At 44.3% G+C, this 17,198-nt stretch overlaps 1 protein-coding gene across 3 annotated transcripts in view; it reads left to right on the top strand.

Annotated features, from left to right (window-relative positions):
- RB1CC1 (RB1 inducible coiled-coil 1) overlaps window positions 1-17,198 on the top strand; it is a 93,557-nt gene that overhangs the window by 58,730 nt on the left and 17,629 nt on the right. For 2 of the 3 annotated variants that reach the window (XM_040487804.1, XM_040487805.1), the window contains exon 16: window positions 14,287-14,452. In XM_040487804.1, coding sequence (XP_040343738.1) covers window positions 14,287-14,452 — 166 coding nt within the window. Of the gene's footprint in view, window positions 1-4,429; window positions 5,303-14,286; window positions 14,453-17,198 lie in introns of those variants that run through there. The other variant, XM_040487806.1, reaches the window with a different exon arrangement.

A 17,198-nucleotide genomic window follows, 5' to 3' on the forward strand; every position in this document is an offset into this window, starting at 1 on the left:
GTGCTCATTTGTTTCTCAATGGACACAGCAGTGCCAAGAGACACCCTAGGAAAGCTTCTGACTTTCAGGCATCTTCCTCTGCCCTTACAGTGTAGGAGCAGCTGTTTCCCGTTGACAAGTTCAGTCGTATCGATACATAATGCAGCTTCTTTCTTTGTGTGTTGATTCCGTGCTGCGATGAGCCCTAGGTGTCCGTGTGGTGGTTTAAGCTTCCAGTTCACTGGGGCCCCGGTTCTGTCTCTTGGCAAAGGAATTCTTTTGCAGGGAACTAAACTGGCATGGTCCAGAGTTGTAGGGAAGGGAGGCAAAATTTTTGCTCTTGGCTCATTGAAATACTAGTTATTCTAGTTTTCATCCCTGGTTGTCCAGCCTGTGTGTTCTAACTGTGGGAGGATTCGTTTCACAAAGTAGTCTGTGGTTCAGGGCACGCACTGCATCCTTCAGCCTGGCCATTCAGAATGCCGCCCATCTGGTACCCTAACTGAGCTTTCAGTGCAGTGATCCACAGTTGTATCAACCCAGCTGTTTTAAGGGTTGGCCTATGTGGTAAGATAAGTGACTTCCATGGGCTACAGGCCATGGCTACATATGTTTCGCTGTAAAATGAAATTCCTTGTTCAGAAGCAATTCTAGTAGAATATCATGGCAGCGAATAAGTCCTTTTGTTCCGGAATGGTGGGTATGTTCAGAAATACTGCGGGCATGGAAGGTAATTCCATTTGGAGAGTAATAAACTGTCCTTGTGAAGACAGATTACTATCCTTTTTCTGACGGAAACAGTCCTGTGTGATCAGCCCGCCACCAGGTAGCTGGCTGGTCTCCCAAATGAGCACTGCCATATCGGGGGCTCGCGGCTGCTTACTAGACGCACAGAAATCCATGTTACTGAGCCCATATGTAACCTCACTTCCTGCCTCTGTGGATAGTTGGCCGTGAACCTTTTGAATAGGACTGATTGATAACTCACAGAATGCTCACCTTGCCCATCTGAGAATTAAGAGGTTCCTCACAGCGGGACATAATATACTCAGAACCTAATCTCCTCATACTTAACATATCCTGCACATTTAAGAGTGTGATCCGTATTTCTTTTCCAGAAATCTTCCCACCAGCTTTCAGTCTAGTTTCTCCCGAGTCCCTCACTATCCAGCCGAGCCTTTGACCAGTCTCCATGAAGCAGCATAAATCTGTACCCCTGACCATTTCTCCTCCCAACTAACTTCGGGTACACTGTTTGACATGTTGCCGCTGGGAACTTTCCCTTCTCTACTCTTCTTCGGAGCCAGTCCTCAGTGGGGCTCTGTACCTCAACTGGACCTTTGAATCGTGGCAGCGCATTTTGCAGAATCCTGATGAAACCAGGCCTGCCAGTTTTTTTCGCTCCTGGTGAATGTCAGAGCGGTGAGGGGGCGAGAGGCAGTGTAGCGGGAGAAGGCACCTTGGGAACCTGAGCCTCTTGTGCCGTATTTCGTTGGCTCTCATGCACACCACACCTGTCTTCTGAAAGAAGACTGCTGTGTATACCCAGCCTGTGGTTTCAAGTATTCGCTTTACGACGGTCAGCTCAGGTCACCCAGTAGCTTGGGGGACCGTGGCCAGTCTGTCAATCTGTACAGCCCCAGTAGCAAGCCGCAGTCACTTTACAACAGGGAGCCGGTTGTGCGCTTCACAATTCTAAGGGTCTCAGCTGTGATTTCTCCTGTCGGCCTCGCCAAAAGCTCTATGCGGTGTTCATCTCTGCTGCCGACACTTCAGGCATTTTCTGGCAAATGTGGCCCGAGGGGCCGAGCGACCGGCTCGTCGCTCACAGGTTCTCCCGTAAATGAGTCAGAGCGAGCGGCATACCCAGGTGCACCGTAGCGTCTTGCCTGCCGGATTCCGAGATGCTCACTTGGCAGCAGCTTGGCCCTTCACCTTAGAGGGGGTGGCTCACGTGATCAGACCACCGGGCGCTTAGAAATGTCACCGTGCCAGCAAGCAGCTGAATTTTTACCTGTTGCTCTATCGCTCATCTTCTGGCACACGTGTGCCTTGCCCTGGTCGCTCAGGTGGTTGCCACTTTTGCCTACTTGGCCCAAGGAGCATAAATGCCATAACTATCGGATTGGTGTGATCTGTTTTTTTTTCTTCTTTTTCCCCACCTCTCAGATTAGTGTGATATCTTAAGGAATCGCCGGAAGACCAGTATCCCTGCCAGCGTGGTTTTAACAGAGGACTAGAGAACTGGTATAATCCAGAGACGATAAGACATTGGAAGCGTTATTGCTGTTGCTGTAGGTGAAATCTGACGGACTCTTGTGGTCTATACTAGGGATTGACAGACTGGCCTGTGGGAATCCAGCTTACCACTTGTTTTTGTAAACGCAGCTGTATCAGAATACACAGATACCCGTTCCTTGACCTGTTTGTTGCCTGTGGTTGCTTTTGGCGTAGTTGAGTAGGTCTGACGGGTCATCCGGCGAAAATGTTCACCCGTCCCTTTAAAGGAGTTTGTCAGCCCCGGTGTCTCCTTAGAGCTACGAAGAGGGAAGAAATCACTAAGTCAGTAGCTCCGTGTCAGGTAGTGGTAGCCTTGCTGATTTGCCACAGCAGAGAGGGCACGTGTGGAATAACTTTTCTTGGAGCCGCTGCCTGATCAAATTGACGAGAATCCATTGTTTTTGTGTGTTTTCTACAGGACACATACTTAAGTTGAATAAGAATGTGGTAGAAATCTCCCTTATATCATGGGAAGCGAGAGGCAGTTTTAGGGATTTGACTTGGCTTTTCACCATGATACGTCTCCATTCCGTAAATAAGGGAACCAACAGGGTATCTCCAACAGTTGCTTTTGTGTCTGTTCCACTATAAATTGTGGATGTAAGGGACCCACTGGGTCCAAGCTCCGTGTATCACCTGGCTGTCCGTAATCTCCTGGTGGACTGCAGTGACATTCGAGCCCCTTCAGAGCCAGCATTCATTAGTCCCTCCAGAGTTGGTTAATTACTTACCCAGAGTACACAGTCAGCCTGACAAGTGGGCACAGGTCCCTATGCTAAAGACTATAAGAGACCATATTATCAAACTTTGGCATTGTAGTTGGTGACTGACTCAGGTCTTGGGATTGGGTGAGAGGTCATGATTCTCTGTATTTTAATTAGCTCTCTGAGCAGCAGATACTGAGTTGTAAAAAAACAAAACAAAACAAAACAAAACAAAACAGGCTTTTGAAGTTTTAATCCTTGATCATCCCATTCTGTCTTAGCCCTGCGGACAGCCAGCACCAGAGTGTTTCTGGGTCAGACCTTCTAATTGCCGCTCCAGCACTGCTGTCTATAACAGCCCCACATCGTGTGTCTGGTTAAGTGCCGCTGATCGGCCTCCACCCCTCCAGAGTCTTGTCACTCCCGTTAAGGTCATTGATTTTCAGCGATTTCGCCTCACTCTGCTCTCCCTGTCCTACAGAGCCTTTTGAAGTCGAATTTCCCAAAGCTTTGGCGAAGGGTGTATTCCCTGGACCCTCCAGGGTACAAATCATAAATCTTTTCCACGGTGCCTGTCACCATCATTCTTTGGGTGTCCTCCTCAAGACGAAATTTGTTCTTTAAAAACCATTTTCTAAGACGAAAATTAGTGAGAAGAGTGCCATTGTGTTTATACATTTGTAGATCTCCTTAATGTTTGGCTTAGTGGAGTCTCCTGGTTCTGCGTCCAATCTGTTGCGGTGTCTTTTGATTAATGGGTGATAAAAATTCAGCCTTTCACTTACATGTAACTGGAAAAGAGGTATATTTCAAGAGCTTGTTCAAATGCTTGTGAATATTTCTTTGATACTAAATAAAAATCCAACAAATGATGATTTCTTAAACATTGGTTTCAGTATGGAATATTAAACTGTCAAGTGGATTTTTTTCCTACTGTTACTTGCTAATATCTGTTGAACGATCTGTCTTGCACTTGGAGTGGATGTTTTTACTCATGCATGATTTTGTAGCACAACGAATTGGTCATTTGAAAACCACTGGTTCCCGGAGTTAAACGGATCTTGTAAATACTGACATATTTTATTGACATAAAAATCAGATGTTAATATACCTACCAATTTTATGAAAAAGATCTTAGGTGCTAGGAAGCTCTCAAACTTACAGTGGCAGATACAAGTTTTCTAAGGCGGGGGGGGGGGGGGGTTGTTAGTTTTACATTTTCTCTATGCCCAACATGGGGCTTGAACTCATGACCCCAAGATTAAGAGTTAACATCTGACGGAGCCAGCCAAGTGCCCCAAATCTTCTAAAATTTTAATTTATTCTTAAAGAGTGACATTTTACCACTGGTAAATTCTGTCAGGTGTTCATTGAAGTGACACACTCATGTGGGTCATTTTTGAAAAAAAAAAATGTCTGTTGGAAAACTCAAATTTAAATAACAAAGATTGTCATTTTTCAAATAGAAATCGTGGAGGATGAAAAAGCAGCCAAATTCACACAGCCAGAACAGTCATACAAGAAGTGTTCCGTGAGACAGACACGCTTCTGGAAGCGGCAGAAGGGCTTTATGTGTTCTCCTTTTGTCACACCTGACACTAAAAAGTGCATACTCAGTGGTCAGATTTCGATAGTGACAATTTTTACCACATTATGGATGTTCCAAAATCAGCCTGCCTTTTTCTTTATCGCTTCGACTGCCTTGATGGAAAGGAAACAGTGACTAAAAGTACAGTGTGGCACTGTTGCCTTTAATTTATGCTAAGGGGTCAGCGATCTTATCATCTACAGATGACAGCAAAGTATAAGAGACATGTCATTTTAGTATTGTGAAAATAGCTGTGCTCTTACTGATCCCTTGAAAGTGTTCTGGTCACCTCAGGGTTCCGGGGATCACACTTTGAGAATCGTTGATAAAGGGACTGGTTGGCACCATTGTAACCCTTCGATGAGGTTTCTGTCCATGCTACTCACCTGGCAAGAGGCAAGTGAGACCGTGTAAGTGACTGGGTGTGGCTGTGTTGCAGTAAAACCTGAGTTACGCCAACCGGCAAAAGCCGCACCTGGCCTACCCGCCTTTGTGTGCCTGCCTGTAGTCTAGAATATCTCCTCTCCGCATCGCGTTCTCTTGTAGTGTTGGCCATTAGGTCCAGGTGTCAGGCAGGCAGTGAAGTAAACTGTTAACATTGAATGTAGAGTCTCTGATTATTGTAGCCGTACGGATAATTGTGGCCTCAGTTATCCCTATGTTTGCCTTTCCCCTTCAGACTCCTATCGGATGTATTCCCATACATGTTCCCTATGTTGCTACCAAAATAAATGGAAACTTTGCAGTTGGACTTCCTCCTTGGTTAGATTTTCAACTCGCCTGGGATCTGGAGATTTGAAAGTAGAGATGGGTCTGGAAGTAATTAAATAGTAGGGGAGCCGGTTGAGAGGGGTCAGCCTGTTGAGATGGGACCCTGGGGCATCGGGACACTAATCTTTAGATGAGGGAACAGAGGCTGCTGCTGCTGCTGGCCAAAACGCCTGGGTGGGATTCGGTGGGGACAGCTATGGCATCTCTAAAACCTTTAGCCACCTGAGCCAGACAGCTATAGGTGTCAGCTGTTAGGCCCTGGAATGCCCTATTCTCCCAGAGTTCGTGTCCCGCCAGCAGTGAGGTCACGACTGCCTGCAGATCAGAGCATCAATTCCAGATTCCTGTCTTTATGCTCTTTTCCCCCCAAGGATCATATTTGTGTCTGTTAGGATTGAGTCTAGAAAACAGAATCTCTTAAATACTCCAGGATTAAAGGGTTATATATTAAAATGAGAACTTCTGTGAATTTGGGGAGACCTAAGGGAGGGACGGGGTAAGGGAGGTGCTGCTGAAGACCTGGAAATCTGGATTCAAAGCCATCAGAAGCACCAGAAGTGGGTGGCTCGTCAGGAAATGGCTACAGGGTCACCTGGGTGGCTCAGCCGACTAAGCATCTGACTGTTGATCTCAGCTCCGGGATCGAGCCCCACATCGGGCTCTGCACTGACAGCACAGAGACTGTTAGGTCCTCTCTTCCCGCCCCACCCCCACCCCTTCCCTTGCTTGCTCTTTCTCTCAAAAATAAATAAACATTAAAAAAAAAAAAAAAGGAAATGGCTACAGTTCCTTGGAGACTTCCACACCAGTTGCCTAGTGGGGCACCAGTGCAGGCATTTCACTTGGAAAACCCTTTGGAATCTTACGCAGCACCCATATCTAGCCATAGCCACCTCTGGAGAGTGACAGACTCTTTCTCGTCTATCATTGGCAAACTTGAACTCAGAACTTAACTGGGAAGGAGTTTCTGGACGGTGCAGTTCTAGGCTTCTCTGTCACGCAGAAGAAACATTTGAAAAAAAATAAGTAGGGGCACCTGGGTGACTCAGTCGGTTAAAGCCCCCGACCCTCCGTGTGGGCTCAGGTCATGATCTCACAGTTTGTGAGATTGATCCCGGCGTTGGGCTCCGTGCTGACAGCGCAGTGCCTGCTCAGGATTCTCCCTCTGCCTCTCCCTTACTCACACACACTCTCGCTCGCTCTCTCTCCCCCCCCCCCCCCCTCTCTCTAACCCCCCCCCCCCAAAATGAATAAACTTTTAAAACCAAAGAAAGGAAATCGGTGAGAAGAAATGATGCTGAGGCGACGACACAGCCCAGCACACCTCCTTGCTTTCCACCACTTGGTTGGTTGCACATGTGCCAGAGGCATCGTGGAGGGACCCTGGGAAGCAGCAGCAAGACACAAGGATATTGGTTGTATCCGTAATGTAACTCCCACAAGTCAGTAAGGAAAAGGCAAGCCGTTAGGCAAATGGGCAGAGGATAGAAACAGCCAGATCAGTGAAGAAATACAAATGGCTAACATGCGAACAGCTTTTAAGTCTACATGGGATTAAGGAAATGCAAAATTAAAATAAGATGCATTCCTTCCTATGTAACTGGGGAAAATTAATAGTGTACCTTATTTGTAAGGGGAAAGGGCTTTCTCCTACACCTGTGTACACAGGAAGTGCAAAGAGTGTGTGTGTGTGTGTGTGTGTGTGTGGCGTTTGCATATGTTGGCATATGCATGTGTTGACATATGTTTGCATGTTTTTGTGCCAGGACCATAGTGTCTTGACGACTACAGCTTTGTGATATAGCTTGAAATCCAGAATTGTGATGCCTCCAGTTTTATTTTTCTTTTTCAGGATTGCTTTGGCTATTTAGGGTCTTCTGTGGTTTCATACAAACTTTAGGATTGTTTGATCTAGCTCTGTGAAGAATGCTGGTGGTATTTTGATGGGGATTGCGTGAAATGTATAGATTGCTTTGGGTAACACATTTTAACAATATTAATAAGTGTTCTGTAGTTTTCAGACTACACATCTTTAACCTCTTTAGTTTATTCCTAGGTATCTTACTGTTTTTGGTGCAGTTGTAATGGGATTGATTCCTTGATTTCTTTTTCTACTGCTCTTTCTGTTTCTACTATTATTGGTGCATAGAAATGCAACAGATTTCTGCACATTGATTTTTGTATCCTGCAACTTCGCTGAGTTCATGTATTCTAGCAATTGTTTGGTGGAGCCTTTCAGGTTTTCTACGTAGAATAGCACGCAGCTTCAAATAGTGGAAGTTTGACTTCCTCCTTGCTGATTTGCCTTCCCTTTATTTCTTCTTGAGGTCTGATTGCTGTGGCTAAGAATCCCATCCTGTGTTAGATAGTAATGGTGAGAGTGGGCATCCTTGTCTTGTTCCTGACCGTAGGGGAAAAGCTCTCAGTTTTTCCCCACTGAGGATGGTATTAGCTGTGGGTCTTTGATATATGGCCTTTATGATGTTGAGGTGTATTCCTTCTGTTCCTGCTTTGTTGAGGTTTCTATCAAGAATGGATACTGTATTTTGTCCAATGCTCTTCATCTGTTGGCGGGATCATATGGCGCTTACTCTTTCTTCTGTTAATGTGGTATATCACATTGAGTTGCGAATATTGAACCAGACCTGCGGCCCAGAAATGAATCCCACTTGACCATGGTGGATAATTCTTTTAATTTGCTGTTGAATTCAATTTCTGCTATCTTGTTGAGAATTTTTGCATCCAGGTTCATCACGAATATTGGCCTGTAATTCTGCTTGTCAGTGGGGTTTTTGTCTGGTTTTGAAATCAAGGCAATGCTGGTTTCATAGAATGAGTTTGGAAGCTTTTTTGGAAGAGTTTGAGAATAAGTATTAACTCTTCTTTAAATGTCTGGTAGAATTCCTCTGGGAAGCCATCTGGCCTAGGACTCTTGTTTGTTGGGAGATTTTTGGTGACTGATTCAATTTCTTCGCTGGTTATGGGTCTGTTCAAATTTTCTGTTTCTTCCTGTTTGAGTTTTGGAAATGTGTGAGTGCTTAGGAATGTGTCCATTTCTTCCAGGTTGTCCAGTTTGTTGGCATATAATTTTCCATAGTATTCTCTTATAATTGTTGGTATTTGTGTGGTGTTTGTGATCTCTCCTCTTCACTTGTGATTTTATCTGTTTGGGTCATTCTCTTTTTTGGTAGGTCTTGCTAGGATTTCATCAGAGAACCAGGTCTTCATTTTGTTGATCTGTTCTACTGGGTTTTTTTGTTTGTTCCTGTAGCCTTTATTTCTGCTCTAATCTTTATTTCCCTTCTGCTGGCTTTAGGCTTTGTTTGCTATTCCTTTTCTAGCTCCTTTGGTTAATTTGTGTATTTGGGACCTTTCCTGCTTCATGAGCTAGGCCTGAATTGCAATACACTTTCACCTTATGACTGCTTTAGCTGTATCCCAAAGGGTTTGGACTGTTGTGTTTTCATATTCGTTTGCTTCTATGTCATTTTTATTTCTTCTTTAATTTCCTGGTTAACCCATTCATTCTTTAGTAGGATGTTCTTTAACCTCCATGTATTTGAGGGCTTTCCAAACTTTTTCTTGTGGTTGACCTCAAGTTTCATCATGTTATGGTGTGAAAATATGTATGGTATGATCTCAATTTTTTGTACCTGTCAGGGGCTGATTTGTGACCCAGTATGTGATCTGTTCTGGAGAATGTTCCATGTGCACTCAAGAAGAATGTGTATTTTGCTGCTTTAGGATGAAATGTTCTGAGGGGCACCTGGGTGGCTCTGTCAGTTAAGGGTCTAACTTCAGCTCAGGTCATGATCTCGTGGTTCGTGAGTTCAAGCCCCGCCTCAGGCCCCATGCTGTCAGTGCGGAGCCTGCTTGGGATTCTCTCTCCTTCTGTCTCTCTTCCCCTCTCCCACTTGCATGTGTTCTCTCTCTCTCTCTGTCTCTAAATAAATAAATAAACTTTTAAAAAAAAGGATGAAATGTTCTGAATATATCTGTTAAGTCCATCCAGCCCAGTGTGTCATTCAAAGCCACTGTTTCTTTCTTGACATTCTACCTAAATGATCTGTCAGTTGCTGTAAGTGGATTGTTAACGTCCCCTACTATTGTTGTATTATTACCATTGACTTTATGTTTGTTATTAATTGATTTATGTATTTGGGTGCTTTCAAGTTGGGAACATAAATATTTACAGTTGTTAGATCTTCCTGACGGACAGACCCCTTGATTATGATATAATGCCCTTCTTCATCGCTTGTTGCTGGCTCTGTGTTAAAATATAGTGTGTTTGGGGCTCCTGGGTGGCTCAGTCGGTTGAGCGTCCGACTTCGGCTCAGGTCATGATCTCACAGTCTGTGAGTTCGAGCCCCGCATCGAGCTCTGTGCTGACAGCTCAGAACCTGGAGCCTGCTTCGGATTCTGTGTCTCCCTCTCTCTCTGCCCCTCCCCGGCTCATGCTCTGTCTCTCTCACTGTCAAAAATAAATAAGCATTAAAATATAGTGTGTTTGATAGGAGTATAGCTACTCAGACTTTCTTTTGACATCTGTTAGCATGATAGATGGTTCTCCACCCCCTCACTTTGAATCTGCAGATATCTTTAGGTCTAAAATGAGTCTCTTGTCGGCAGCATGTAGTTGGATCTTGGGGTTTTTTTTAATCCATTCTGATACCCTGTGTCTTTTGATTGGAGCATTTAGTTCATTTGCATTCCGAGTGATTATTGAAAGCTGTGAATTTAGTGCCATTGTGTTACCTGTAGAGTTGCTATTGCTGGTGATGTTCTCCGGTCCTGTCTAGTCCTTGTTACTTTTGGTCTTTTTGTTTTGTTCTATTTTTTTCTCCTCTCAAGGAGTCCCCCTTAAAATCTCTTGCAGGGCTGGTTTAGTGGTCATGTACTCCTTCAGTTTTTGTCTGGGAAGTTCTTGAACTCTCCCTCTATTCTGAATGGCAGCCTTGCTGGCCAAAGAATTCTTGGCTGCGTGTTTTCTGCATTCAGCACGTTGACAATTTCCTGACGCTCCCTTCTGACCTGCCAAGTTTCACTGGACGGGTCTGCCGCTCACCTCACGTATCTACCCTTGTAAGCGAAGGGCCTTTCGTTCAGAACTCTTTCTTTATTTTTGTATCGTGCACATTTCACTACAATATGTCATGGTGTTGACCTGTGTTTGTTGATTTTGAGGGGAGTTCTCTGTGCCTCTTCGACTTGAATGCCTATTTCCTTCCCCATGGTAGCGAATTTTCAGCTAAAACTTTGTTCAAATAAACCTTCTGCCCCTTTTTCCCACTCTTCTTCTGGGACTCCTGTGATACAGATAATCTTTGTTTTATGGAGTCACTCGGTTCTCTAAATCTCCCCTCCTGATCTAGTAGGTTTTTTTCTTCATTATTTCCCATGATTTTATCTTCTATGTTACCTACTCTTTCCTCTGCTTCTTCAGTTCTCATTGTGACTATCCAGTCAGTTTTGTATCTCAGTGATAGCATTTTTTTTTATTTCAGCCTGACTAGTTAGGTCTTTGATCTCTGCAGCAAGGTTTTCTCGGGTGTCTTCTATACTTTTTTTCAAGCCCAGCTGGTAGTCTTATGACTGCTATTTTAAATTCTTGTTCAGATATATCGCTTATATCTGTTATGAGCACGTCTCTGGTTTTGATTTCTTCTTGACCTTTCTTTTAGGGAGAATTCCTCCATCTTGTCATTTGGGCTGCGTGTCTGTCTTTTGTGTGTTTCGAAAGCTTGTCATGTTTTCTGCGCCTGAGAGTAATGCCGTATTAAAAAGGGGGAATGCGGGGCACCTGGGTGGCGCAGTCGGTTAAGCGTCCGACTTCAGCCAGGTCACGATCTCGCGCTCCGTGAGTTCGAGCCCCGCATCGGGCTCTGGGCTGATGGCTCGGAGCCTGGAGCCTGTTTCCGATTCTGTGTCTCCCTCTCTCTCTGCCCCTCCCCCGTTCATGCTGTGTCTCTCTGTCCAAAAATAAATAAAAAACGTTGAAAAAAAAATTAAAAAAAAAAAAAAAAAGGGGGGGGAATGCACTGTCCCCAGCCTGGCACTTCAGGAAGAGTTTCTGGCGTATGCCGTGTGCACTCTGCTGTTGAGTTTTGGCTGCTCATTCCCACTGGTCAGTCCTGTGCAGAGCTCCTCCTTGCTTGGCCTGGGGCGGGTTTGGACTTTTAAATTGGTATGCTTTGATTTGTTTGTTAAAAGAAGCCTGGAAAAAAAATGAAAAAAAAAAGTAACCCAACAAACAAAAAACTATGAGCCTGATTCCAAAGGAACAAAAGAAGAAACAAAACAAAACACAACCCAGTAAGCCTGGTCCTGTTTCCCCCAGAACTGCAGGTGTTGTTTCGAAGCACTGGATTTTCGGAACACTTTGTGCCCGCGGAGTGCTCTCTGTGCTGGTCTTCTGCAGGAGAGGCCCTGTGCCCTGGCTCCGAGTCAGTCCTGCCCAAGTAAACACGCGGCTGCCAGGCACAGGGGGGCAGGGTTTGGTGTAAGTGGCCCGTCCTCCACTATGGGCCACCGGGCTGGTCTCTGAAGTCCTGCGGTGTTGTCGTGGGGGGGGGGGGGCCGGGGGTGGAAACGGCACCGCCACAGTCTCTCGTCCCAGACGGGGCGATCTCCCACCCCTTGCTGTTGAGGCAGCCCTACGGAATAGCAGGGCAGGAAGCTGGGATTCAAGACTCAAATCTTCAAGGACCTGACACCACACTGCCCCGCCTCCATCCTCCAGAGTAGAGCCTCTCCACGCTGTGTCTGATGGCCTTCGTCGCAGAAGAACAGTCCCACTGCCTGCGCAGTGCACAGAATCTGTGGTGTAGCACCTCTAAAGGCAGCAGTAAGGTTATATGCCCTCTGGGTGCACCTCTGTCCCCCGCCAATGGAAAGCCTTTCGCTGGCACCTGTAGGGGTCTCTGGTCCTCGGGGAGGCAATACACCGTCTTCCGGAAGTACTTCGGGAAGGGGACCGTTCTCTCCCGGCGCGCCCTGGGGATCCCTGCACCGCGGCTGTGCGCTCCGGGGCCGGCTCCCTCCTCCCTCCTCCCTCCTCCCCAGGAGCCTGTGCGAGCCAGAGCTCGGCTCTGGAGAGAGTCACACGCTTCCAGAATCCTTTCTCACGCTGAAACCTTCCCTCCTTTATACTTTGTTACTGTGTTCCAGTGTTCTGAACAATATCCTCACAGCAGTCTTTTACAAACCTAAATCTGTATTTTATCATTCTCTCTCTAGATAAAATTCTTTAATGACTTTACATTGTACTTCTAATAAAATCCACAATGTTTGGGGCCGTTGGGTGTCCAGCTTCAGCTCAGGTCGTGATCTCGAATTTCATGAGTTCGAGACCCCCGTGGGGCTCTGTGCTGACGGCTCAGAGCCTGGAGCTGCTTCGGATTCTGTGTCTGCCTCTCTCTCTGCCCCTCCCCAGCTCGTGCTCTTTTTCTCTCAAAAAAAAAAAATAAATTAATTAAAAAAATAAAATGACATTTTACTAGACAAGCACTGTTGAAGACAAGCTAATATGTAAACTCTGCGTATACCTAATTTTAATCCTTAACACTTGGTATGTTGAGTCCACATTTATATTCTGTTTTCTCCGTGATCCTTTGTTTTACATAGCCTGTCAGGTTTCTTTCTGTGCTAGAGTTTTTACCTTCCGTACCCCTTTGTCGTCTAGCCCTAAAGGAAAACTTTGAAAACAAATCTTTTACCTTATCCCTTTTTACTATATTACGGATTAAGTGTTTCCCCAGTTGAAGCCTTTCTGTAAACTAAGACGTGTCAGACTTTGTTAGAAATATTATGTCTCTAACTTCATACTTCATGTTTGCTCATTTAAAACCATCTCTTAGGAGAAAATGGGGACCAAGTTCATATGAATTAACTAGATTTTTATCAGTAAATTTGGAAGTATGACTAAAAGAATCACAGTGAACAGTTTTTGTCTGATTAGCAATTGCTGTAGTATTAATTGTATAATAATTTTATAGATTATGAAATTACATCAGGAATAAGTAAGAGCAAACAATTTCAATATCCACATTGGTTGTAAAATGCCTTCTCATTCCAGAAACATTAAAGTGTCATTTGAAATTGTGTAAATGTACATTTAAAGCAATGAGTTGATTTGGTCACTAAAATAGTGTGGGAATATTTGCTAAGATGGCACCCTTTTTCCTGTGGTTTAACATATTTGTAACTCCTTTGGTGGGATTAATTACCTACTTCATGGGCAAAGTTTTTTGATGTACAAGATTATGAGGTTGAAGACAGACAAAATTCACTTCTGTATCAGAAGTTCCAGTGCTTACTAACTTGTGTTTGTGCTTTTTCTCTTTGCCTCTCCTCTTCTCTTCTCTCGGGTGCTTTGTCAGCAACCCTTCAGGGGTTAGCTAATTTCGAGGGAAATGAGTATGAATTATGAATACGTGGATTTACTGTGAACATTTAAGCTCGCCTTTAGTTTTGTGTTATTTATTCATTAGCTAACAAAATGAACCAAAACCGGTTTTCAAAATTTAAGGTCTTTTCAACGTACGTGATCTTCACGTATGGGTTTCTTTTTTCTTTCTCTTTTTTTTCTTTTTTTATCTCTGTGTCATGTGCATTACAGTTGTAGGAATAGCGAAACTGAAATTTGAAACCGAGTTGAGAGGCATATTGATTTTTATATTGAGAACATTCCCACTTACTGGTAGAAGCAGGTTATCCTGAATTTATCACGTATGATTATCATAGTCGTTCAGCCATGTTGGTGTCAGTATCTGGCACTTTCCCCTCTTACTTGCTTCCAGTTGGTAGATAAAAAGGGTGGAGGGTTACCCAGAAATATCTCCTAATTATTGTTAGGTTTAAGGAAGATACGTAGCCTTTCTGATGTCAGCGAATTGTGGCATTCGATATATTCATGATTATGTGTTATTTTGGGGAAAAAGTTTAATACTTTATTTATTTTTCAAGTCTTGCCACTGAATCTACCAGAGAAGATTCTTCAAGCCTAGTCGCTGAACTTCAAGAAAAGCTTCAGGAAGAAAAAGCAAAGTTTCTAGAACAACTTGAAGAGCAAGAGAAAAGAAAGAATGAAGAAATGCAGAATGTTCGAACATCTCTGATTGCTGAACAACAGGTGTGTTCCCCAGCCCTCATTACATTTACTTTAGGTCTAAAGAAGCTAAATATAAATTAACAAATATAATTTTTTTGTGCAGCCGAGGGTGCCTCATATCTTAGATGTGATTTTTCCAGCTTTGACCTTGATAATATTTATTAAATATCCTCATGATAAAAGCATTTTCAATTCCGATTACTTTTAAGTGCTTATACGACTTCATATATAATGATTGAATTTTCCCCCTGAGCTCTAAAATTTTATTATTCTAAATTACATGCTAATCGGTACAGACTTCTTACACTTCCCTCATTCTTCTCCACAGGACAGGCCGGTGGTAGATAATGGCGGGCTGTTGAACTTTGACGATTCACTTGTTAGTATTGATGACTACTGAGCATGTAAAGCTCGTGAAGGACGCAGGGGCCAGACCGCTAAGAAGTAGGGGGCCTGGTGAAGGAGCTTGTACTTCACCGCAGGCCTGGATGACGATGAGCAATTGGAGAGGAAATCAAGGGACCACAGTTGATTTGTACTTAATAGGGATCGCCCGCTGGGGCAGGGAGAAAGAGGGGAGAACTGCCGGACACGGGCACGGCGGGGGGGGGGGGGGGGGAGGGCAGTGGGCATCTGCAGTGACAGCTCGGGCCGGCGAGAAGAGTGACCTGGTTTTCTTACCCCGAGGGATGCGTTTCTGAAACGGTGACACATGGTATATAGTTGGTACCCACATTCGTTCGATATCTGTGGGTCTTTTCCCTTTTCTGAGATGGTATGATTACCTTCGTGTCTTTTTAGAATTCAAGAAGGTCCAGTAGTTCAGAGCCTGTAGTCACTTTACATTTTAAGTTTTAAGGCCTGGGGAAAGAAAGGAGAGCCTGAAAAGAAGGAAGGAGAGTAACTAGAAAAAGAAAGAGTGCGGCTTTATGGAAGCCAATGAATTTTAAGTGTTCGCGAGGTAGCAACCAGTTTTTTGTTTTTTTTTTTTTCCCACGTTTTTATTTATTTTTGGGACAGAGAGAGACAGACCATGAACGGGGGAGGGGCAGAGAGAGAGGGAGACACAGAATCGGAAACAGGCTCCAGGCTCCGAGCCATCAGCCCAGAGCCCGACGCGGGGCTCGAACTCACGGACCGCGAGATCGTGACCTGGCTGAAGTCGGACGCTTAACCGACTGCGCCACCCAGGCGCCCCATGACCAGTTTTAAGTAAGAATTACCAAGGAAGAGATAGATCATTAATGATGTCTCTGTTTTTAAAAATCTGAGGTTGTACATTTCCTTGTATGATTCATTCGACATGAACTCTCATTCTCTTGCTGTCTTTCTCTGTGTGCTCCTTTATGAGCGACACATAATTTTAGATTGCCCGAATTAGGTAGGGGATGAATTAACTGACAGAAATGTGTGTGCTATTATAAATATTTGTTGATTCTTTTTACATAAATAATACATAGAGAGATGGCTTAACAAAAGACATCATAAGTGTCCCTTTTGAGGCATCTTCATGTATGCTTTCTGGCTTAACTCAGTGTTTAATGAATTCACTAATTTTGATCTAAAAATGCCATATCCTTACTCTGTCTCCCAGTTTTTAGCGTTATTGGCAGTATGCATTAATTGAAGGCTCCTGACTCTTAATTTTAGAATTGGAAATGCTGGGCAGATGGGAAGAGGCCTTTGCTGTCCATCTATGGCTCTTAAGTTTTTAATGTTTATTTGTTTTTGAGAGATAGAGACAGAGTGTGAGTGGGGGAGGCAGAGAGAGAGAGGAAGACACAGAATCTGAAGCAGGCTCCAGGCTCCGAGCTGTCAGCACAGGGCCTGATGCGGGGCTCAAACTCACAAGCCGTGAGATCATGACCTGAGCCGAAGTCGGACGCTCAACCGACTGAGCCACCAGGGCGCCCCTGTGGCTCTTAAGTTTAAAGAAGATCTTAATGGAGATTTTGCAAATGAAATTGTCGGCCATTTGGTCATCTTTATAAAAGAAACTACAGTGAGAATTACCACAGGGACTTTCGCGATCTGTGCAGGCACTTCAGTACATGGGCTTCATAGTAGGAAGGGGTTTTGGTTTTTTTCTAATTGTTTTTTTTTTTGAAAGAGAGCAGGTGTGTGTGCCTGGGAGAGGGGCAAAGAGAGAAAGAGTCTTAAGCAGGCTTCTTGTCCAGCTTGGAGCCTGATGCGGGGCTCGATCTCATGACTGTGAGATCATGACCTGAGCTGAAATCAAGAGTCAGACACTTAACCGACTGAATCACTCAGGCGCCCCGGAAAGTTTTTATAAAAGTCGAGGAAGAACAAGTCTAGTTATTATAAGCCAGATGTCCAGATAAAGAGATGGGATGATGTCATCTCTGTGAAACATTACTGTGGTAGTCAAGATTTAGCTAAAAACAAAAGGAAGATTCCAGAAGCAGGAAGATTATTAAAGAAGAAAAAGGGAGTATATAACAACACTCGTTACCTCGTTTTCTTTCTTTCCCCCCAAATTTAAAATCATCTCTTCATGCTTAAATTTCCTCTGACGATAAGTAGGTAGACAGGCTGTAATGAGAAAATAGAATTCATTTTAAAGGTATTAAATTGGAACGTATCTTAATGTGGAACCAGGACAGTGCAGTGACACTGTATTTACGACAGTATAGCATTCTTATTTAAAAACAAACATCATTTGTGGGGCGCCTGGGTGGCTCAGTTCGGTTAAGCGTCTGATTCTTGGTTTCGGCTCACGTCACGATCTCACAGATTTGTGGTTCGA

This window comes from Herpailurus yagouaroundi, unplaced genomic scaffold, assembly GCF_014898765.1.
Source record: "Herpailurus yagouaroundi ecotype Mexico unplaced genomic scaffold, PumYag 165, whole genome shotgun sequence".
Lineage (NCBI taxonomy): Eukaryota > Metazoa > Chordata > Mammalia > Carnivora > Felidae > Herpailurus > Herpailurus yagouaroundi.